Source organism: Chenopodium album, chromosome 14 (assembly GCF_948465745.1).
Source record: "Chenopodium album chromosome 14, dcCheAlbu1.1, whole genome shotgun sequence".
Classification (NCBI taxonomy): Eukaryota; Viridiplantae; Streptophyta; class Magnoliopsida; order Caryophyllales; family Amaranthaceae; genus Chenopodium; species Chenopodium album.
Window position 1 is genome coordinate 6,860,060 of NC_137847.1, and position 23,048 is coordinate 6,883,107.

A 23,048-nucleotide genomic window follows, 5' to 3' on the forward strand; every position below is an offset into this window, starting at 1 on the left:
GCTACCTCTCCTCTCCCACTCTACTCAGTCTACTGCCAGCACCTAGGCTTCCTTTCCCGCTGGCCAACCCTACCCTGACACCCCAACCCCACCTCGATTTCCCCACCCTCACCCCCACTCCCCTTTTCTCCACCTCAATACCAACTCTAACCTTAACTTAATCCTCTTCGTCGTGAAGGAGGCGGAGAGAAATAAGGAGGTTGAAGGATTCAGGGTGAGGGAAGATAGAGGAGTTGGAGTTGAGGATAGAGAAAAGGTAATGTTCACCGGAGGAGTAATGGAGAATGGAGGAGTAGCTGCCATTAAAGCAGTAGTGGATGAAGTTTGCGGACATCATGGTGGTGGTGGGAGGGGAGAGGAGAGTGAAGGATTAAAGTAGGAGGAGCAGTGGCAGGAGAGAAATTAAAGAGTAGAGAAAGAAAGCTAAAGGTGGTAATAGGAAAGGGAGGGTTGTGGGGGTTTATGGTGTCGGGGTAAGGTGTGGGCGGGAGAATGGAGGAGAAACCCAATAACCCCTATAACACTGACTAACGAAGTAACCTCCATGATAGAAGGTCACACTGTGTGTCCAAACACATATGAAAATTTGTGAATAATTCATGATTATCAAAGATAATATATGGTTTTTTTTTTTTTTTTTGTTTGCAATTTATTAAAGGAAAAAATAAATGATAGAGGGTTAATAATGAGAATAACTACAATACCCCGTATTTTTGAAATGTATTTTCTAATTAATTAGTATTTTCTAAAAAGAGTATCTTAAGTAATTTATTTTTCTATTTGAATTTTGGAGCCAAAGTGATATTTGAATTTTGGCTCCAAAAGTATTTTAAAACTTAATTATTATTTTTGGATTTTTGGATAAGATTTATTATCCATTTATTTTATTTTAAAAAATCGGATTATTTATATATATTTCGGATATTTTAATTAAACAAAATTATATTTTATTATTTATTTAAAGGGGCCGAAAATTCCTAAATTATTAACTATGATTTTCGGATTTTCTATGTGTAGAAAATCTGATTTTCTTAGTTATTTTATTTAGTGAATAATTGGAATTTTATTAATTAATTATTTTATACAATAAATGTTATTTACACAATTATTTTTAATTCCTTAAAACTAGCAAATTAATTCCCTAAATATCTAAAGCCACCATGATGGATTTTTGGGTGACTTATTTTGGTAAATTATATTTTTAATTATCTCCCCAAAATCTGTTATTTTCCTTAATTCTAATTCTCCATCTTTTTAATATCTAATCATCATATTTTCTTGCCATTCATTCTTCTTAATTATTCCCCAAGTAATTCTAATTTCCTTATTATTTTTCATGACATACATACATTCCATATTCAAGTATACACAATCACCTTAATATCCAAACTTTCCTTAATTCTTTTACTCATTTCTCCAAGTAATTTCCTTAATACTTTTTACCATAATTCTTCCTACATTCTCCTACCATAATTCCCTCATTCATGAGCCTATAAATACCCCTTCATACCTCTCATATTCTTCACACCAAAACTCAATTCTCTTTTTCTCTCTTATTCTTATTTTCCCTAAACCTTTTCATATTTTTCTTCTCCTCTTTTCGTACAAATATTATCCCGTATACCTTTGAAGCCAGTTTTCGGGTACTTCTGGTCAGTTTTTGGGGTATTGACGTTTCACAGAAGATTGTTCCTCTCAAAAAATCCTTGAGGTTAGGCTCAAGAATCACCCAATTCGGAGTTATATTGAAGGAGTTATGACCTCTGAAAATTCTGCCTATTCTTTCCTACGAAAATCCAATTCTCTTTAATCCTATTCTTTTATCTTCTTCATGGTTAGTTTTCTAAAATACAAATAAGTTATAATTTTATATTAAAGTATTATTTTAAAAGAGTTTTTATAGCCCATGCACATTAGATTTAAGTTTATGTTGTGATAACCTGATGGTTATGTTATTTGCAAGGTGTATTCGTGATTGAACTTTGAAAGTGCGAAGTGTTGATTGATATTCGGAATCAAGGTTCTTGAGGTTCTTTTTGTGTGGTTTTTCTTGCAAGGATCAAGGTACGTTTAGGTGGCTAGATACCTTTAAAAGTGATTGGTTTGAATAACATGTTTTGAATGATTTTATGATGATTGAATTAAATTGATTTGAATTATGATTTTGAAATAAATTATGTTTGAAGGTATTGATTTTAATAAAAGTATTTTGAATGATTGATTTTTAAATCATGTTTTGAATGGTTTGGATTACTTATCATGTTTAAATAAAGGAATTGATTTTAAAAGGTTTGTTGAAATTAATAAAAAGTTTTTCAAGGAAAAGTTATTGATTTTGAAAAGTTATTAATATGAGATTTTATTCTCAAGTATCTATTTAAAAGGTTTTGATTTTCAAAGTATGTGGAATTATTAAAAAAGAGTTTGAATTATATTGGAATTTATTGGATATTAAAAGGATTTATTGAACCATTGAATTATTATTATTAATGCTTTATAAGCATGTTGGTAATCCCACTATGCGGATTTGGTTTATTGATAAGGCCTTGGACTTTGTATGACCGGGTCTTTCCTCAAGAATAGCCTTGTTACATAAGGAGACTAGCTTGGGGGGTGTGCACACTTGGGAGAGGAATTGGTTAAATTGGTTTAATTGATTTTAAAATAATTGGAATTGGTTTTATTGATTATTGGGATTTGAATATTGAGAATTGGTTTTGAATCATGAGTTTGAAATTATTGGATTAATTATTGGAATTGATTTTGAAAGCATGTTTGCAAATAAATTGAGTTTACATTATCTTGCACTTATCGTACTTAGCATATTTTGCTAATCCGTATTTCCTATTTGTTTTGGTTCGCCCTATTTACCGTAATGGTAAGCAGTGTTGACTATTTTCAGGTGGAGTCATGATTGAGCATGTGGAGTCCCGGGAATGGTTTCACCTAGTTTAGGAATGTTGGTCTTGTCTTTATTCTTGAATACTCATAACAATGTTACTATTTTTATAAGTATTAATAAAAGAAAATTGAGTTTCCGCTGCAAGTTTTGTTATTGAGTTAAGTATTTTGAGTAGCCTTGCGTAATCACGCGGCGGTAATACGCCTAAGTCTATCTCTACGGTATAATTATACGTATTATACTAGTATTTTCGTAGAGGGAGATTTGGGGGTGTTACAATAACTTTTTAAAATATTAATTAATTAATTTAGTAACATATTTCACACAGGGAGAGTGCCACTTTCGCTCACTGAACAGTATATAGATGTTTACCCATTAACACTTCCGGAAATCTTATTTTTCACTTACAATAAATTCAATGTAAAATAAAAAAATATACATAATATAACATTCAGCCTACTCCACACAAAATAATCAATTGAATTATATTTTATATTAAAAAAATATTAAAATAAATTAAACATCATTAAGTGAAAGATTTGAAAAGAAGAAAATGGAAACTTAAAAAAAAAAAATCAGATAAAAGAAGATACAGAGTCAAACACAAGCAGAGAGAAAGACAGGTCGATATTGACGCCTCATTGGTAGTTTGCTGAGCGATAACCACCGTAGGGTTCGTTGCGAGAAAGGGAAAGTGAGAAATCCATCGGTATTCTATTTTACATTTCGATTTCTTTCAGCGAAAAATTGAATCTGAGAGTGAAGTATCGGATGAGAAATAAGAAATGAGAAGGAAAAAGGGAGGGAAGGTATTATATGTGGCTCACATGACGTCATAAGGTGGTTGAAAGCCAACTAGGTGGGAACTTTTGGTGTTTAAGAAAAAAGTTGGTGGTAATTTTCAAAAAAAATAATAGTAGGTGGTAATTGCTAAAATGGAAACAATAATAGGTGGTAATTGTAAAAATTTCCTTTTTCTTTTTATCTACATGATTATAGTAATTTGCTAAGCTAATTTAATGATAAGACATGTAAAAAATGTCTCGCTTTATGCCACGCTAACTTTTTTCACTTCATCCCCACTCTGCCCCTATCGGAAGATAAGTTAAGGCACCACTACTTTTGTTATATATATAGCTTCGAAAATGACTATGGGCCCGTTCACATTTACTGAATTGAGCTGAGCTGAACTGAACTGAACTGATTGGAGCTGAAATGAATATTTTATGAGAGGGGGAAATTAGGAGCTGAACTGAACTGAACTGATTGGAGCTGAACTGTGAACTAAATTGAATTGAAATTAAGTAAATGTGAACAGGCCCTATGTAACAAGGTAACAAAGGCAACAAAGAGAGAGTAGAATTGTTATCAAACAGCTTGTATGCTTTTAGTGGAACTAGAATTGTTTCCAAATGAGCCTCCATTACATGCATACTTATATGCCTCTTGGCCTTATTCTAGAAGCTTCTATGGCTTAGAGAGTTGCACTTTACAAGGCCATCCTATGTATAACGCTTTTAAAGTTCTCCACATTATTCCTACCAAGTTTTAACAAGAGAGCACTAAAGGTCTCTAGAATATTACAACAAGGAACAACCTATTGCCTTGAACAATGAACAATGAACAATGAACAATGAACAATGAACAATGAACAACTCATCTGCTAATTAAAAAAAAAAATAAAAAAAATAAGAAGGGGCTGATAATATAAGAGATATTGACAATCAATTTAATAATAATAATAATAATAAAAAAGAATTACTCAGCTCATTTGCTAATTAAAAAAATTGTCCCCTTTGCATTTGCCTTATCTGGGGAAAAAATGCAATAATAACCAACCTTTTTCAAAAAAAAAAAAAAAAAAAAAAAAAAGAAAAAAAAAACACATATAGTATTGTTCAATATGTACCAAACATAATAAATAATGTGACTACCTATGCTATTTAGGAATTGAATTAGGATAGTGTATAGTATAAATGTTGAAATCTTGATAAAACCCCATGCATTATGTATCAATCACCTTCAATCGTAACATTGTGTGCTAGAAATGCATTCACATCTCAATTTGTTCGGCCTCCATAATATCAAAATCACATAAAAGCGAGCTAAGATCACTGAAGAAATCTTTTTCATTGTTTCCTACATCATCGATAGAACCACCACCTTGATGACCATCCACACACGAATATAGATTATCATTTGTCACATTATATTGCAACAAGTCATCATATTCATTATTGAAACCTAGCAATGTAGACGAACAATCAACTGTTGGTTGTTGATGACTGCTCCATAATAATTCGTCGATGCTAATAGCATCATCTACTTGATCATGGATAATTTGCTCAATTGATGATGTGCATTCTAATAACAAGCTTTGATTGCTACTACAAGTTGAACCACTACTATCCTCCACTAGCTTGGAATTGCTTGGCTGAACAACATTATTATTATTATTATTATTAGTAGGGCTTATTGGTTGATCTTGATCATCATCACATGAAATGTTTGGTTTGTCCAAATTAATGTAACGGCTAAGGTCAAAGTTTGTGACAGCATTGAGTCCCCTATATTGAATTGCTGCAATATCATAGGCTGTTGCTGCCTCTTCTTGTGTAGCTGTTTTATGACAACAAAAATGAATAGTTATAAGTACAAAAAATTAAACTAAATAAATAGGTGTGTAATTTAATTAGTTGAGAGTTGGAAAGATTTGATGTTATTATAAATAAATAAATAAATTTGATGGAATATTATCATATATATTATGTAACCGTTGAAGTTGTTGAACTTCTCTAACTAAGTGACAATGACATTATTGGCAAGATTTGCTACATTATTCATTATTATTGAGTCTAAGTAGGATGGAATAGATCCTCTTTGATCCGGTTATTAGACGGTCTTATATATTATAATTAGAGTATACGATATACAATTTCTTTAACCAACTAAGATACTTGATTGATGATTATTGATTATAAACTACAAATTAGTTGATTATATAGAATAGCCCATACGTATTAATTATGGAGAAAAAAAAAATTAAAATAATGGGGTTACACTTATATTCATTAAATGTACGTGGAAACTATTTGACAGAAAGTGATTGAGCTATAAATGAGAAAACATGGTCTAACTTCTTTTTTAGGCTATAAAAGTAGTGTGGAGAAAAAAGTCAAGAAAGTATATAAAATTAATTATGAAATAGCAAAAAGATGAACATAATGTACAAGAGAGAGGTACCATATGTCCCGAGATAAAGATATTTATTGCCAAGCACCCTGCCAATCCGAGCTTCCCATCTTCCATTGTGGTGATGTCTGAACAAACACCCCCAAAAAATTAATATCCATGTAATTAGCCTCTTTTGGTGGGTAGAGTTGATCGTGAATTAGGTTAGGCAAAGCCATAGATTAGTCCGCTTTTGATTAGGTGTTTAACCTACTCGTATTAGGCATGCAAGACCCAAATTAAGTTGAAAACATTGTAGAATTTGGGCCTAGCACACCCTAGAAATAGGTCGGGCATTCTAATCAAGTCGAGCTATGATCAGAATTGACTCTAAAAGCTAATTGTCAAACATGACCTTAGTCAATGTAATAGAAAGCGTGCTTATGTTAATTACCTTGCAACTCCTCTATATTTTGACACCCCTCTTGAAAAACCGTTACTTTTTCTGAAATGTAAACAAATATTTTTAATTATATAATCGTTTATGAAAACGTTCCTCCATACCATATTAGTACAAACAAAAATTCAAAACAAACAAACATAAAAAAATAACATTATTTCATACCTTCTTAGTGATCCTAAATATTCTTCTCTTGACAAACCATCCATCTCCTTCATCTCATTCTCATAAGTTGATAGCTACATTTACATATAAAAAGTAAGTGAATAATCAAATCTATGATTATATATTTTATTTTTTAAAATAAAAAGAGTAGAATAAATGTCTTACTGAAAAATTTAAAATGGTATTTTTGCCCCAATATTTTAGTGCTGCCAAGTCGTAAGCTCGCGCAGCTGTTGATTCATCATCATAAGCACCTAATCAACCAAATTGACCAGTAGTGTTAATAAGAATATAATATATAATTAAACTCGAGTAGATAATATATATAGATGCTCTGATTATTGATCATAATAATTTAAGACGAAGGGAGTATTAATAGTAATCTAAAAAAGACACTTTTTATTTTCCAAAAAGATGAGTCTTTGATATTTATTTTAAGACGGTTAGTTATAAGTTTACGAACACAAATAGGACATGGACTTTGTAACTGATTTGTTGAGTAGTTATAGGTTTACGAATACAAAGTGGATGGGAATGGAAAAGGAAAGAGAACATCCTTACCTTACGCACATCTTATATGTATATAACCGGAATGTAAGGATATAATCCTTACCTTACGCACATCTTCTATGTATCAATTCTAAAAATACCCCATCAAGATTTTTTTTTTTTTATTTTTTTCAAGTCAAGTTAGGGTTCAATACTTTTTTTTAATAATGAGAATAATGGGTGGAGGCAAATGAACCCATTTAATTAAGAGTGACATCTAGTATTTACTTGTACACAACATTAATTTCTAATCATAACACTTGGATGTTATCATTTCTCAGTTCTCATTTATCACACTGTTATCACAATTAGTGATATTTGTTTTATTGGTACTTCATAGTTTACTTCTAGTTTGATATATGTCAATTAGTCAATATATATAGTTTTGTGTACTTTGCTTTAGATTTAATTTGTAAATAATTAAATACGAAGATAAACTTTAGTACCTATTAGAGCAAATGATGAAAATAAGATAAACTCAAAGAGTCTAATCATAATGAACAAGTATTATTCAACACTAACAATTCTAATTGACTTTTCTCCCCAAACTTAAACCTAATATTGGTGATATAGCTCTAAATTAAAGACTATTTTCTTGATGATTGAAGAGACTAAAGCATAGTACATTGATGTAGATCAGATAAAACGTAATCTCATGAGTATCAAACAATATCATTATGACTATTATGTACATGTATTAAATAGATACTTAATGTCAAACTAATTTTGTTGGACCCACTCACTGTGTGATGTTAAAATTGTTAAACAATTTCATTGTTAAGGTTGACCAAGCTTACTTTCTAAGCATGAATTGCAACAGTTTAAATTCACTATTAATCTTTTTTGAGATGTGTGTTAACTTGGATCAAGTTTTCTTTAGATTAATTTTTATCAATATTAATGAAAATAGGGCCATCCATCTTTTTGCTTCATTATGATCAAGTTATCAACTTATGCATTAAAAGTTAAACGAGTGTGATCATGTAGCTTGTTTAAGTTACGTTGGTCGAGTAAAAGGATTGACAACAAGATTAGTAGTTGAAGTAGAACATTATGTTTTTGTATTATTGGGAGCCCACTAATCCCCACAAAATGTGAAATTTGGAAACTATATAAGAAGTGGTCCACATTTTTGTAAACCCCTAAAGCAATACTTTTTAAAAATAAAAAAAATAAAATAAGCTTATGCAACCTAATAAAAAGGAACAAGTTTAATCACTTACAGTTTTATACTAAAACAACCGTATGATACCCTTAATCTCAACATCACTTTCTTAATACAAGTATGTGAGAAATAAGATAATCATTTTTAAATTGTTCAATATTTGCTCCTATAGTTTAAAATAGAATTGAATAAGATATCCACCACACAAAATTCGACAAATTATCTTTTTATCATCAGGTAGTAGTGTAGTACTATCCACTACTGAGTGAAAAAAAGACTCGACATATAAAGATCATCATGAGCCTAGTCACTCTTGAGTGACCATTCACAAGTCAATTTCCATTATAATCACGTCCAACACTAGAATCGAGCACACAAAAATTATGATTTAATTCAACTAGATAATCTCTTTTTGTTGTGCAAGAACCACATGATTTAATCGCTATTGCTCTCCAATATAAACTTTCTATATTTACCAAAAAAAGTACTTCCTTTGTTTTTGTTAGTTGATACCTTTCTATTATCATGCTTGTCAACGAGTATTTTTAACGCTTAATAACTTCAATTATCAACATTATAAAATTATAAAAAGTGGATATTAATAAAATATACATATAGACGATTCAAACAAGATCCTACATGACTATATTTTATTATATTTATAAGTCATAAAAGTGAGTCAAAGTGTAATATGTGAATAGTGTAAAAGTCAAATGGGGTCAACTAAAAAAAACGGAAGAAGTATATGTTATATCTAAGTAGTTAGACCAACAAAACCATGTTTTTATGGTTCATATTCATAAATTCCTTTAGGTTGCGTTTGGATATGCGAATTTCATTTCAAATAATAAAATTCAAATTCCGAAATTGAAATTCTACATTTCAAATTCAAATCATGTGTTTGGGAAATATGATAATTTCAAATTTAGGATTTCAAATTCAAATACCTGTTTGGGAAACAAGAGAATTTCAATTCTAGAATTTCAAATTCTAGTTGTTGTTTGGGAAAAACAATGGAATTCCAAATTCTAAATTTCAATAACTAAGTTCCAACTTAACTCTAATTATCTCTAAACTTACAACACTACTACTCATCTATACACAAAATGATCCAATCTAATTTTTGATCATCGGGTAAATTTTTCAGCATGTCAAACTCATCAAGGGTGCCATTTACGAATCTCTTAACCGCCCTCAAAACTTGGTGTCGAGATATTCCAAGTACACTAGACACCTCCTTGTAGATTTCTTGACTAGTTGGCCTTGTTGATTTACTCATCACGTACTCCTTGAAAGATTCGGCAAAGCTACTCACAGCATCTGCAAGACGATCCCTTTTTAACCTTTTGTTTGATTCTCCGGAAGGTGTTTCTGATGTACTTGCATTATCATTTTCATTCTCCATTGCTGCAGCAGCTTCTTCATGCTGCTCAGCTCCTTCACCAGTGGCTCTATCCGAGGCAAACAAAACACATATATCATCCCAATTCTCAATGAATTTATTCTGATATGCAGCGGCTTGGGGAGCTTCCTACATTAGCAATAATCAACATCAATGTAAGGCAAACTATAATGAGAAAACAACAATAAATTAACATATAATCAGCATCACAACAACTCTTAAGAAGATCAGAAAAACTGACTTTACTAAGGCCATCTCAGAAAAATAGATTGGAGTAAAAACGGCTATCTCAGAAACTCAAGCCAAACAGACTGAGCTACTGGCCAACTGCTACCAATTTAAGATGATATACACAGCAAGGTGGTTGTAAAATCATTTTCTAAGAAAAAAAAAAAGACCAAAACATCAACTTGTCATGTTTTAGTTTTATTTAAGCTAATCAATGATAACAAGATTACAGGAAATCAAAGGTAAGTCCAACCACTAGTGATTTAGAGAATGAATGGATATAGTAAATGCTTTATAAGTTGATTATAACAACTGACCGTCTTTAGTTCTAATACAAAGTATCAGGTAAGCAAATAATGAAATTTCAACTTATGGTAAATTATGCTTCTATGTTAGTACGGAAAAGAGTTACTCATCCCTGTATCAACTATAAATAATTCACAGCAACTATCAACTATAAATAATTCACAGCAACTATAAATAAGAAAAGCTTGCAAAAAGCCAAAACAAGCCTAGAAGCAGAACATAAAAGTGAGTGTTCAGATGCCAAGATGAAATTAACATAAGTTCTAATTTTACCAGTATGAAATTAAGAACAATTGTTATAAAACAGATTATAACAAGCAGGGAGGGGAAAATTTCAGGTGCAAGTGAAACAATTAACAACCACAAGGATTTGCAGCATAAAATTTAATACAGTGAGCCAATGAAACAAGGAATAAATGAAGCATACCGTACAGTACGTATACCAATCAGCAAGCTGTTCTGCAGGGATCACCACCATCTTTTTTTTTCATCCCATTTGAACTTCGTGTAAGTTCGAATTTCAGTAATAACAGAATAGTGCTTCTTCCAAACCTTAATCCGATTCCTAACATGATCTACAGTTATAGACATGCCCAAGTCAGCCCTTAACTTGTCAACCACGGCTTGATATGCTTGTGACTTAAAATCTCCATCACCCTTGTTCCCTTCATTTATTTGCTCAAACAATGTAGAAGTAAGTATCTCATCCATTTTTGAATTCCACGAAACATATCCTCTTCTAATAGGAGGACCCATAGGTTGTTTGCCTTGTCTTTTAGAAGTCATTGTTCCTAAATATCACAATGTAAACATTAGCAGACAGCCAAGATAAGCAAAAAAAAAAAAAAAAAAAAAAAAAGTCAGCTAAAAAATAATCTGTGATGCATATATAGTATCATGCAGAACTTAGGTCAATCTATCAGCAATAAATGTTGGCAAACACAACACATTCCAGCACTAAACACAACACATTCAAACACTAAACAAATGCAATAATGCAAGGCAGACCTAGTAAGGAGCTAAAAATTTAAATGATAACGGGTTCCTTTGTAAGGAGCTAAAAATCCCTCACAGTTTGAAAAGCCCAAATCCACAAGAAAGTATTTGTCTGCATTATCAAATATAAGATTAATCATATAAGATTCAATATAAAATAACTAAGTTATGATGGAAAAAAAAAATCTAAACTCTTACTTCTTGGTATTTTAAGCCCATTAGGCCTCCTTAACGCATCACGAAGCACACGAGGATCTGATGCGGACCCTTCCCAACCAGGTAAAACATATGTGAAACGAAGATTTGAATCACAAGCCGCTAAGACATTAGTACTAAGGTCACCTTTCCTATCTCGATATCGAGGACGATCCTCAATAGGGACGGTCATCTTAATGTGTGTTCCATCAAGAGCTCCAACAACACCCTAGCATTATATTTCACAATACATAACTTAGGCTAATAAAAAGAAATTTATATCGTTAAAGCTATAGGTCATGTTGATTTTACCTCAAACTATATGGAATTGACGACTCACGGTCTCTCCAGAACGGGCAAAGATAGCTTGAATTGTTCTATTTTTCAAATCTTGGGCAAGAATATGAAGAAACAATGCAACTATCTCTTTTACCGTGACATTTCTTGTTGTCTTTAAACCTCCCTTAGTTTGCAATATATAACATAATTTATTAAAACACCTTATGTCAAGCCTTAATTGCTCTCGACAAATCCTATCATTTTTTAAAGTGTTCATCCAAGTAGCTCTAGTTAAGGCACGCTCATGCTCATTCCATGTTACCTCCTTAAGCCTATACTTTTGACCATAACATGCACCTACTACTATCATAATAAAACCTATAACTACGACAATAAACTCCATATCTTCGTCATCATCCCTTACACGTTTTAGCGACTCCCGAGAAGAGACTTCCTCTGACATCTTTTCAATTATGAGCTGGAAGAATAAACAATACCCAAACTCAAACTTTGCTTATCTTAAGCCAATTCAATAGTATCACTAACAACTTGTAAGCAACAACATTTTAATCAACCATAGAAGTATAAAACAAATAGAAAACAAAACTATTTCTCCTACAGACTAAAAAAACAGAATAATAACAGAAAAGGCAAGATTTGAAGATAGGAGTATTTACAGAACCATGAAATAACATAAAAAATGAAGACACTAAAGACAAGTTTATACTCTACCAAAGTATTATTGCATGTTTGTACTATCAAGGGCCTACAAACTTCAATGCTTGGTTTTATGTATCAAACCATCAACGAGACAGATTAGACCAGTAGATAAAAACTCATGATTTTTGTAAACAATTTCTTGGCCAAGCTACTCTACTCAATTGATCATAGCATTTCAAATAAGAACACTCAAATTTCAAACATTCAGATAGCAAAGATACTATTTTGTAAACAATTTCTCACTTTAACATTTCATCAAACACCTAGAGTGCGCTGACAAACTAGCGTTTTACCACACAATTTATAGTAAAAATGAACAAAAAAAGAGCGAAAAAAATCAGCAGACATTATCAATAAACCCTAGATTATGAAATTGATATTCGATTATTTAAGAAAAATTACCTCAGGAGCCGATTCAATGGAGGAATCTGCTAAAATGGAGGAGAGTGCGCCGCTGGTACACTTTGACGGAGGAGATCGAGCTTTAATGGAGCTACAATGGAGGAGAGAGAAAATTGGGAACAAGCCCTAGGAGAGAGAAGTCGACATTGACAGCATAAGAGATAGAATGAGTTGGGCTTTTTAGAATTTGAAATGACAAGTATAAGATTGGAATTTCAAAATATTAAAATATACTCTTATCTTTAAAATGTTGGATTTGGGCCAATTTCAATTCCCAAATTCAAAGTATATCCAAACAGGTTGATTGGGCCAATTCCGGAATTTGAAATGAAATCATGCCATCCAAACAAGCCATAATAGAATACACTGTTGAAGAACCGTGTGTTTCATATCTTAAACAAGGATGTGAAAAATGTGGCGAATAACTTTAGACGAGGGTGTATATTCAAAGTATATGTATAGGCCGAAATGTTGGTTTAATTAGAATTGGTATGGCTAAGCTTAAGCCAAAGATTAGTACTTTTCATAGTGGTACATCAAAGTCACTAGTTTTTATTTGGGGGCTTGGTTAATCTTATCTTCATATAAATTAATGACACCTTTTTTCATGATAGTTTTATTCAACTACAGTGAGTAGAGTTACACAAAGTGACAATGATCAATGATGGTATCAAAGTGAAAATAAATAAGAATTTGAATATTATTGTTTAATTTCTTTATGCGGATGATTAAAACCTATGTCGGCTAGGAATGGATACAAGAAAAAGTTTATATATGAGGATGAGCTTTGTGAGTTGATTATTGATTCAATTCATACCACTTTATTTTATTTGCTTGTTTAAACTCTATATATACCTACTTTAATTATTCAATTATGGATGATGGGTATATGATATATTTATTAATAGATCGGAGAAAGTTTAAATTCATGTAAAATAGAAAAGTTCTGGATAAATTATCAAGCCTACTGTTAAGCCATAGTGTGTATATATAGCTATTGGGCCGTGTACATGTTCCGAGCCCTAACTTGATAGGTTGTATATATATGTGTGTATACGCTAATACGAAATGAGACGATTCTATTCTCTCTAAAACTCTCTTAATTCTCTATTATTGACATGGTATCGGAGCCAATACAATTCTACTCCCTAAAACTATAATTTTTTTTCTAATCTCTACTCCTTAAAATCAAATCAATTTCTGAATACTACATTCTAATCCCCAATATCAATTTCAATAATATATCTTATTTTTTGGTTTTTGGTTCGAATTAAGGGTTAATCCCTAATTCTGGTGATTTCTAATTCTAAGAATTTTGGTTGCTTCGTAGTGGTGTGTGCGTTGCGGACTTGCAGTGCTACATTATTGCTTTGGTTTGCGTGCATATTTAATTTGAGTTGTGTGGGCTTCTATCATTCTACTACTTCTGCTTCTTGTTTTTCAATGGCGAACGACAACATCGATCAACATGATACTCTGACTACTAGGCCTTCTCAGTCCAACCGTGGTGATAAATCGACACGATATTGTACTCATTGCAATCGTCCGGGTCACGATTATGGTGGTTGCTTCCTTGTTCATGGCCTCCCTGAATGGTGGTTGAACAAATATGGTCGATCGTCGACAACGGCTACCGCTTCCTCTCTACCTGCTGCTGCTTTTTCTACTACCCTGCCTTCTGCTACTTTGTCTACTGCTCTGTCACACATTGTGCCAGACCGCGGGGATGGCCTGCGCCCCTGTCCCGCGGGTACTGTCACGGCCCAGGAGGCTCTGCCAGGCCGCGGGGATATCCCGCGACCCCAACCCGCGGCTGCTGCCTCCTGCGTTGCTGCTGCTCTTCCTTGGCTACCTACACCTTCTACTACCTCTTCTATTTTGGGTGTGTTTGATCCTACTACTAATTCTATGGCTACTAATTCTCTATCTTTCTCATGGATTATTGACACCGGTGCATCCCATCATGTTACCGGCAATGAAAATTTTTTACAAGATGCTCACTCTATTATCTCTTGTCCCGTTGGTCTTCCCGATGGTGCTAAGGCCATGGCTACTAAGGAGGGTCGTGTTGTTCTGTCGGATGACATTGCTCTTGAAAATGTTCTACTTGTTCCGCAATTGAATTGCAATTTGATTTCGGTGTCTAAGTTGATTGATGACTCTAATTGCTTTGTCCGATTCACTAATTCTCTTTGTGCTATACAGGATCAATCCTCGGGGAGCTTAATTGGAGGCGGTGAACGGATAGATGGACTATATTATTTCCGGCGTCTCCCAAAAGTGTGTGCTCTCACGGGTTCGGACATTTCTACATTCGAGTTGTGGCATCGTCGTTTGGGGCATCCGTCGGAGAAAATTGTCAAATTGCTTCCTTCTATTCGAGGTAGTTCTGCTCCTATGTGTTTACATAAAGCATGTGAAATTTGTCCTCTAGCAAAACAAACCCGAGCCAGTTTTCCTGATAGTGATAGTCGTGCTAGTCGTATTCTTGAAATGATACATTGTGATTTGTGGGGACCATATAACACGGCGTCTACTTGTGGTGCTCATTATTTCTTGACGATTGTTGATGATTTTTCTCGTGGTGTTTGGGTTTATTTATTGAATGACAAAACTGAAGTTTATTCTTCTTTTTGCTCTTTTTTTGCTATGGTTAAGTGTCAATTTGATGTCAATGTTAAGTGTGTGCGGAGTGACAATGGCACTGAATTTAAACCCATGATCCCATATTTTACTGAAAATGGTATTCTTTTCCAAACCTCTTGTGTTGGTACACCTCAACAAAATGGGAGGGTAGAGCGTAAACACCAACATATCCTAAATGTTAGTCGTGCTTTAATGTTTCAAGGCAATTTGCCGATTTCTTTTTGGGGAGAATGTGTCCTTGGGGCGGTTTATTTAATTAATCGTACTCCATCCCTCTTACTTGCTAATAAAACCCCTTATGAAATCCTCTTTAATAAAGAACCCAATTTTGATGAGTTAAGGGTGTTTGGCTGTCTTTGCTTTGTTCATAACCAAAAAGCTAAGGGTGACAAATTTGCACCTCGAAGTCGTAAGTGTGTCTTTGTGGGTTACCCTCATGGCAAGAAGGGTTGGAAGGTGTATGATTTGGAGACGGGTGATATCTTTGTGTCCCGTGATATTAAATTTCATGAAAATGAGTTCCCATTTATGGATAATGTTGAGTTGCATGATTCTCATGAGAGTGACGAAGGGTTGTCTAGCATTGATAATGTGGTCGATGATGATTTCTTGGATGATCTAGAGCATGTGCTCGAGATTGGTGAGCTTGCCCCGGATCACCACACTCACGACAGCTCCCCGCAGCAGCCCCCACCCACGGCTGCTGCTGCCCCGAGTACCGCTGCTGTTGGCAGCAGTGCTGTGGCTGTCCCTGCTGTCCGCAGCCCCCCTGCGGGGTCTTCTGTCGCTGCCACTGTTGACAGTCCGGAGGGTGGCACAGAGGCCCCTCCGGACTCCACTTCTTCTACTCTTGACCGTGCTCAACGCCCCCGCCGTGCCCCGGGTTGGCATAAGGATTTTGTCGCACATTCTATCTCTAGTCCATCTATCTCCACCCGTTCATCGTCTACTCCATGCTCCTCAGGTACTCCCTACCCTTTAGCACATTTTGTGAATTGTGATAAATTTTCTGTACGACACCGTGTTTTTATTGCAGCTGTGGATACAATCACTGAGCCCCGGAATTTTAATGAGGCAATGAAACATGAGGGTTGGAGAGAGGCAATGCAAAAAGAAATTACTGCTCTTGAAGATAATAAGACTTGGGTGATGGCCAAGTTGCCTCCGGGGAAGAAAGCCTTGGGATGCCGATGGGTTTACAAGGTCAAGCTTAATTCTGATGGCACTCTTGAGCGATTGAAGGCTCGTCTTGTTATATTTGGTAATCATCAGGTTGAGGGTATCGATTATAACGAGACTTTTGCTCCCGTGGCAAAAATGGTCACTGTTCGTGCTTTTCTTGCGGTGGCTTCTGCGAAAAATTGGGAATTGCACCAAATGGATGTTCATAATGCCTTTCTACACGGTGATCTTGATGAGGAGGTTTATATGAAGCCTCCCCCTGGTTTTCATGGTTCTCAATCTGGGATGGTTTTTCGGCTTCAAAAGTCCTTGTATGGGTTGCGACAAGCGCCTCGTTGTTGGTTCTCTAAGTTGGCTTCTTCTCTGAAAAGGTACGGTTTCATACAATCATACTCTGATTACTCCCTTTTTACTCTGCAATCTGGGTCTATTCAACTCAGTGTTCTGGTGTATGTTGATGATTTGATAGTGTCTGGTAATGATTCCTCTGCTATTGCATCATTCAAATCATATCTAAGTGACTGTTTTCGTATGAAAGATTTGGGTGTGTTGAAGTACTTTCTTGGTATTGAGGTTGCACGTAGTCCGGAGGGTATATTTTTATGTCAACGGAAATATACCCTTGATATTATTGCAGAGTCTGGTTTGCTAGGGGCACGTCCTGCAGGTACTCCTATTGAGCAGAATCATACTCTGGCTAAATCGGAGTCTCCTCTTATTTCTGATCCGGAAATGTATCGTCGCCTTGTGGGTCGTTTGATCTATTTATCTTTCACGAGACCTGATTTGGCTTATGCGGTTCATATCTTGTCTCAATTTATGCAACAACCGCGTCAAGATCATTGGGAGGCCGCTCTTCGTACCGTACGCTACTTAAAGGGTTGTCCGGGTCAGGGAATTCTTTTGAGTTCTGATTGCGATTTGCATATTACAGGTTGGTGTGATTCGGATTGGGCTAGTTGTCCTTTGACGAGACGTTCTATTTCTGGTTGGTTGGTGTTTCTTGGTTCTTCCCCTATCTCTTGGAAAACTAAGAAACAGGATACTGTGGCTAAGTCTTCTGCAGAGGCCGAATTTCGTTCAATGTCTAAAACCACCGATGAGCTGAAGTGGTTGAAGGCTCTTCTTCTGAGTTTGGGAGTCGCACATTCGCGCGCCATGAGTTTGTTTTGTGATAGTCAATCTGCATTATATATTGCGCGGAATCCGGTCTTCCATGAGCGTACTAAACACATTGAGGTTGATTGCTATTATGTACGCGATGCGATTCAGGATGGTATTATTAGTCCGTCGTATGTAAAAACGACAGATCAACTAGCGGATATTTTCACTAAGGCTTTGAACAAAACACAATTCTTGTATTTGCTTGGCAAGTTGGGCATTTGTGATTTGCATGCTCCAACTTGAGGGGGGGTGTTAAGCCATAGTGTGTATATATAGCTATTGGGCCGTGTACATGTTCCGAGCCCTAACTTGATAGGTTGTATATATATGTGTGTATACGCTAATACGAAATGAGACGATTCTATTCTCTCTAAAACTCTCTTAATTCTCTATTATTGACACCTACTATAGTCAATTATGATTCGTGAGAATTGAATATTCTAGTTTTTAATGCTAATTAGACAAGGCGATATTATTCATACTATATGAAATTAGATAAAAACTTCTTATAGTAACAATTGGGAGTTTCAATCACGGGAAGTTGGGAGTTTCCATTTCTCTCAATATCCCTTTTCATACTAGAGATTGCGTCTTGGATACCAAGCTATTTAGCTTAGTTGGTTAAATTATTGCCTACTGAGTGGCGGTACCTAAATTTTAGAATCAAATCTCCCTTACATCATTATTGAACCTTTGTGACTCTGTGTCACTTTTTAAGAATCACTATCTTTAATATTTTTAAATATATATACGTAGTACTTTGTAAAGAGTTTTTTTTTTTTTTTTTTTTTTTTTTTTGCTAAATTATATTTTTAAAAATCGAAATCCCTAAAAGACAAAGAAGCATACAAGTCAAATTAAATCATATGCTACTCCTTAAATAACTCACCCGTACTTAGACTTCACTATTTAGTATTTTACACCTAATGCATGGGAATCGTAGGCCCCAAAATCTCCATGGTAGTTATACAACAAATATATATATATAAACTCTAAATTCTATACTCTTAAATCTTATGCCAAAATTCTTCTCTCTTTTTCTATTTCTTCACTACCTCTTTTAACCCCTCTTTTTAAAACCAAAATAAACCTTCATCACTACAACAACTTCTACCTGCTCTCACAATTTGCCATTTTTGAAGAATTTTTTTAATTTTTTTTCTCTTTTCCTTAACAGAAAAAACATGGCAAAAGCAGCAAAGAGAAATCAAAAGAGCAACTCTAAAGATAATACTAAAACAACTACTACTACTACGAATGATTTTGTTAAAATTTCGAGCACGAAAACTAAGCGAACAAGGAAAAGTTTGCCTAGAGAGTCCCCTTTTCAACGTAGCTCCAATTATCGCGGTGTTACAAGGTAGTCTTTATTATGATTGTATTTTAGTATATGTACTAATGGTACTATACTCCTATGCTGTGTTAATTATACTCCCTCTGTTTCAAATTACTTGTGCACCCCCCAAAGGAAAGTGACACGTTTTTTGTTGAAGCGAGCCAAACTTTTGGTGGTGCATGCACGTAACTAATTGATCAAGGTATTATTTTGTTAGGCATAGGTGGACAGGAAGATATGAAGCACATTTATGGGATAAAGATTGCTGGAATGATACACAGAAGAAGAAAGGAAGACAAGGTTTTATTTTATTTTATTTTTTAATGGTATTTTCTTATGTTGTATTAATTAATATTAGCTGTTTTTGATCTGTTTTTTTTTTGGTGATACTGATCAATTTATTGTGCCTTCTTTTCTGTTATTGTTGGAATGCTTCAAATTCGGGTTGGAACACTTTTAAATCCGCAGTATATCTTGGTATGTCTTTGTATTTTATTGTAAATTTATTTTTAATTTATTTTTGATAGAATGTCTAAGGTCAATTTTGGAAAGTGACATTTTTTCCATTATGAACAATTATCGAGAAATAAATATGCTAATTGTAGCAAAAATTTAAAACGCGTATATGATGGTGTCAAAAAATTGTCTTTGTTAGGTGTACAAGTAAAATATACACGTGTAAAAAGATGATATTGATAAATATAAATACTCTTAAAGTTTAATCATTTAGATTCAAATCTCATCTATCTTTATTTGTGAAATTTCATATGGTATTCGAATTTTACATTTATCTACCTACTCTTTAACCTTTAGTTGGTTGAATTGTTTACCATAATGCCGCAAATAAAGGTGTCAAAAGAGTAGGGCCATTGATTTTATGTAGACCAATAGATTTTGTTAATATAGCTTAGCTTGTTTATTGAATTTGAATTTGGTAAGCAAATTGTTGGCTAATTATTATATTGGACACGTAATTTAGCTTATTTTGGAATAAACAGATCACCTAAAAAACATAGCTTGTGAAATTAGTGAAGAAATTAAATTAAAGTAACTAAGAGAATATATTTTGTATTATAAAAATTGTAATCTACTTATAACTAAAGTAATTGAGTAGCTTATTTATTTATAATTTGTATATTAATTGACCAAATCACTTTCTAGAGCTTTCTATGATGCTTTATTGAATGTCTTCATGCAGGTTGGTATGTTGTTTGTGTCTTTTCCCATACTTTGTCTCATTTGATTTTGTGGCTTGCACGAAGAGAAGAATAAGTGTACAAATTGATTATATGTACATTTAAAAGTTGATTAAGCTCAATCATATGTACTCGAAATAAGAACTTTGGTGCATGATGCTTGATCAAGCTAAAATTGTATGGAAATTGTAGAAACCAAGTTTATTTTATTAGACAAACATGTTTGGAGGTTTGAAAGTTCAAAGTGAAAACACACTTGACCCCATCTAATACCACATGTCCGCATGTGAGTGTCCCACATTGATAAATGATAATATGATTTTAAACTTGTCTAGGAGACCTATTCTCATATGATTTTGGGAGATGAAACCTTATTTGATCTTGTGAAGTGAATTCTTGATGAAGGGTGCAGCCTAATACTATATTTAGTAACATAATATGCATATTTATGAAGCATATACAAAAGAATGGACACCCTTATTTAGCTTGCATAACAAATTAACGCCGAGCATTAGGGAACGCGTGAATAAAACTAAGTACTCTGTATATTTTCAACCTGTCTTTCACTCTTATGTAGGAAACAAAGTATCAACTTTAGGCCCGTTTGATTTGATGAAAAATATTTTTCCTTACAAAACCAGGGAAGCCACATTTTCCTCCTTTCTCCTTACCTCATTTTTTTTTTACTTCCCTCTCATACATCCTCATCACGTTCCCATTCCTATTTTTGATTTTCTTAAACTTTTCTTGTATGCAACCAAACAAAGAATAACTAATTTGTAATTGTGCTTTTCCTTGAAATATATTTTCCATGAAAACTAATTTTTGATTAAAAATGTTTTAAATCAAACCAAACTATGCATTTGCTTCGACTAGAGCGTTCAAATCTCTCAAGAAGTATTACATTGCAAAAACGTCCTAGTAAATTAATTATTCCATATATATATTAGGGTTTTTAGGAACATCAAGTAAGGACTCAAATTTTTTTAAAAAAAATAATAATAAATAAATAAATAAAGGTTGCTCCTTCACTAGATTAGTCATTACTCATTAGTGAGATGGAACTCCAACTTGGGCTACAAGACCTCGAATGTAGGAAAACTAAATTGGGCCGAGTACAAATGTGAAGTTGTCACGGGCAGGGTTAAAAGAAAAGTAAGAAAACACATTTAAGCACAAATTTGTTACTTTATATTCCTCTCATGAATCTTTCGGATTGGCTTCTATTATGATGGTTCAATTCACCAACTTTGACCTATAAACATAGGGACATATAGTAAGAATCTTGGGTGGCACATATGACATACCTAATCATGTTTACAAAAAAATTTAAATAAAAATAAAAATCACGCTTACAACATAAAATAGAAGATTTGTGAAATTTGTTATATACATCCGGGTGCACCGTACAACCAACTAACTCAAGGTTAGTTTTTACTCTTGGGTTTCAAAAAAAAAAAGTTTTTACTCTTCATTTGATGATTAAATGAAAAACAATCATCAAAATGAGAACAACAATCATCAAAATAAAAACAAAATACTTATGGGTGTATGGTGCAACCGAGTATCTATAACAATCTCTCAAAAATTGAGCATGTATGAGTTGACATTCAGTACAACAACAGCAACTTAATAGTTAATAATCCTGGATTCAGCTTTTTTTTTTTCGTTTGGTACTTCTTTTTACGTCTCTTAAGGCGTTGATGTAGCCTTCATCATTATTTGCTATAGTCCAAGCCAACTTTTTCCCTTATATCTCCTCAATATCTTATAACTGTTGTGCTTCCCTTTCTTCTTTAGCTATAGTAGTCTCGTTGCTACCATCCCCTCATGGAGTTTAGGCATGAGAAAGGAAAGGATATACGGAGAAGTTTAAAAAAATGACACATGATGTTAGGCTTGAAAGAGATTGTTGACGAATTTGAAGTGCTTGTGAATTTGGATTAATTAGTCTAGGTTACATCATTTCAAAGCAGCTTGAAACCGAGGATTATTGAGAAGGTTTGGATTAAAAGAAAGAATTTTAGATTATTAATATTAGAAATTTAGAAGTTTGAAAATAAAGGTTTTTTCTCCTATAATACTGATTAATTCGATCAATTATAATGATTTAAGTATTTCTTAAATGTAATAGTCATTCGATTTCACAGTAAATATAAAAGTCATACAAATTTCACAATAATCTATTGCACATCCACCTTGAATACAATTTTGCCAACATTCATGCAAAACTAAAAAGATTTATCAAGGGGAGAATTGAACCTACTACATGATTGAGTTATCTAGATAAAAAAACATTATCTTTATTTGTCTGCTCCATATAAGTTTATATACTAGTAAGTTATAACTACCAAAAGGTTGTGTAATTTACTAAATTTGGCTCAGCAAATTCATATTGGGTGGTGGATGTTGTAACTTGTAAGCATATATAGTTTTCAAAAAATCATACACAAATCCATAAACAAAGTTTCTGTTGGCCCATTGCTGATTGCTTTGCACACTTACGTAATTGAACTGTGACTCAACATGCCCACGTTGTGTAGCCCATAAAGCAATGTTTCAAGTCTGTTAGAGATATCAGATA

At 33.6% G+C, this 23,048-nt stretch overlaps 3 protein-coding genes and 1 long non-coding RNA gene across 5 annotated transcripts; 1 reads left to right on the forward strand and 3 right to left on the reverse strand.

Annotated features, from left to right (window-relative positions):
• Positions 1 to 4,771: 4,771 nt before the first annotated feature.
• Positions 4,772 to 7,447, reverse strand: LOC145577681 (uncharacterized). The gene is made up of 6 exons (XM_081635156.1): positions 7,444 to 7,447; positions 6,864 to 6,952; positions 6,699 to 6,772; positions 6,528 to 6,578; positions 6,146 to 6,222; positions 4,772 to 5,521 (listed from the first exon to the last, which is right to left on the reverse strand). The coding sequence occupies exons 1-6, from the start codon at positions 7,445 to 7,447 to the stop codon at positions 4,956 to 4,958; spliced, it is 861 nt and encodes a 286-aa protein (XP_081491282.1). The 3' UTR covers positions 4,772 to 4,955.
• Positions 7,448 to 9,291: 1,844 nt separating this feature from the next.
• LOC145578760 (uncharacterized) lies at positions 9,292 to 13,266 on the reverse strand. 2 transcript variants are annotated; one of them, XM_081636062.1, is made up of 3 exons: positions 11,543 to 11,773; positions 10,776 to 11,139; positions 9,292 to 9,943 (listed from the first exon to the last, which is right to left on the reverse strand). In XM_081636062.1, the coding sequence occupies exons 1-2, from the start codon at positions 11,730 to 11,732 to the stop codon at positions 10,817 to 10,819; spliced, it is 513 nt and encodes a 170-aa protein (XP_081492188.1). In that variant the 5' UTR covers positions 11,733 to 11,773; the 3' UTR covers positions 9,292 to 9,943; positions 10,776 to 10,816. The 2 variants fall into 2 exon arrangements, with proteins under 2 accessions (XP_081492188.1, XP_081492189.1); XM_081636063.1 differs by lacking the exon at positions 11,543 to 11,773 and adding an exon at positions 12,941 to 13,266 and having other exon boundaries at positions 9,293 to 9,943.
• LOC145577682 (uncharacterized) lies at positions 11,853 to 12,281 on the reverse strand. The gene has a single exon (XM_081635157.1). The coding sequence runs from the start codon at positions 12,279 to 12,281 to the stop codon at positions 11,853 to 11,855; it is 429 nt and encodes a 142-aa protein (XP_081491283.1).
• Positions 13,267 to 18,907: 5,641 nt separating the features above from the next.
• LOC145578761 (uncharacterized) lies at positions 18,908 to 20,758 on the forward strand. Its single transcript, XR_014098912.1, has 3 exons — positions 18,908 to 19,292; positions 19,486 to 19,745; positions 20,467 to 20,758. It is a non-coding gene; the product is annotated as an uncharacterized LOC145578761 (long non-coding RNA).
• Positions 20,759 to 23,048: the final 2,290 nt, after the last annotated feature.

Coding starts and splice junctions, on each gene's coding strand:
- LOC145577681 (XM_081635156.1), bottom strand. Junction 6,223..6,527: donor AAATATAGAGGAGTTGCAAG/GTAATTAACATA, acceptor GTGTTTGTTCAG/ACATCACCACAATGGAAGAT. Junction 5,522..6,145: donor TCTTTATCTCGGGACATATG/GTACCTCTCTCT, acceptor GTCATAAAACAG/CTACACAAGAAGAGGCAGCA.
- LOC145578760 (XM_081636062.1), bottom strand. CDS start 11,732: ATGACCGTCCCTATTGAGGATCGTCCTCGATATCGAGATAGGAAAGGT. Junction 11,140..11,542: donor TGGGCTTAAAATACCAAGAA/GTAAGAGTTTAG, acceptor TGTGATATTTAG/GAACAATGACTTCTAAAAGA.
- LOC145577682 (XM_081635157.1), bottom strand. CDS start 12,281: ATGTCAGAGGAAGTCTCTTCTCGGGAGTCGCTAAAACGTGTAAGGGAT.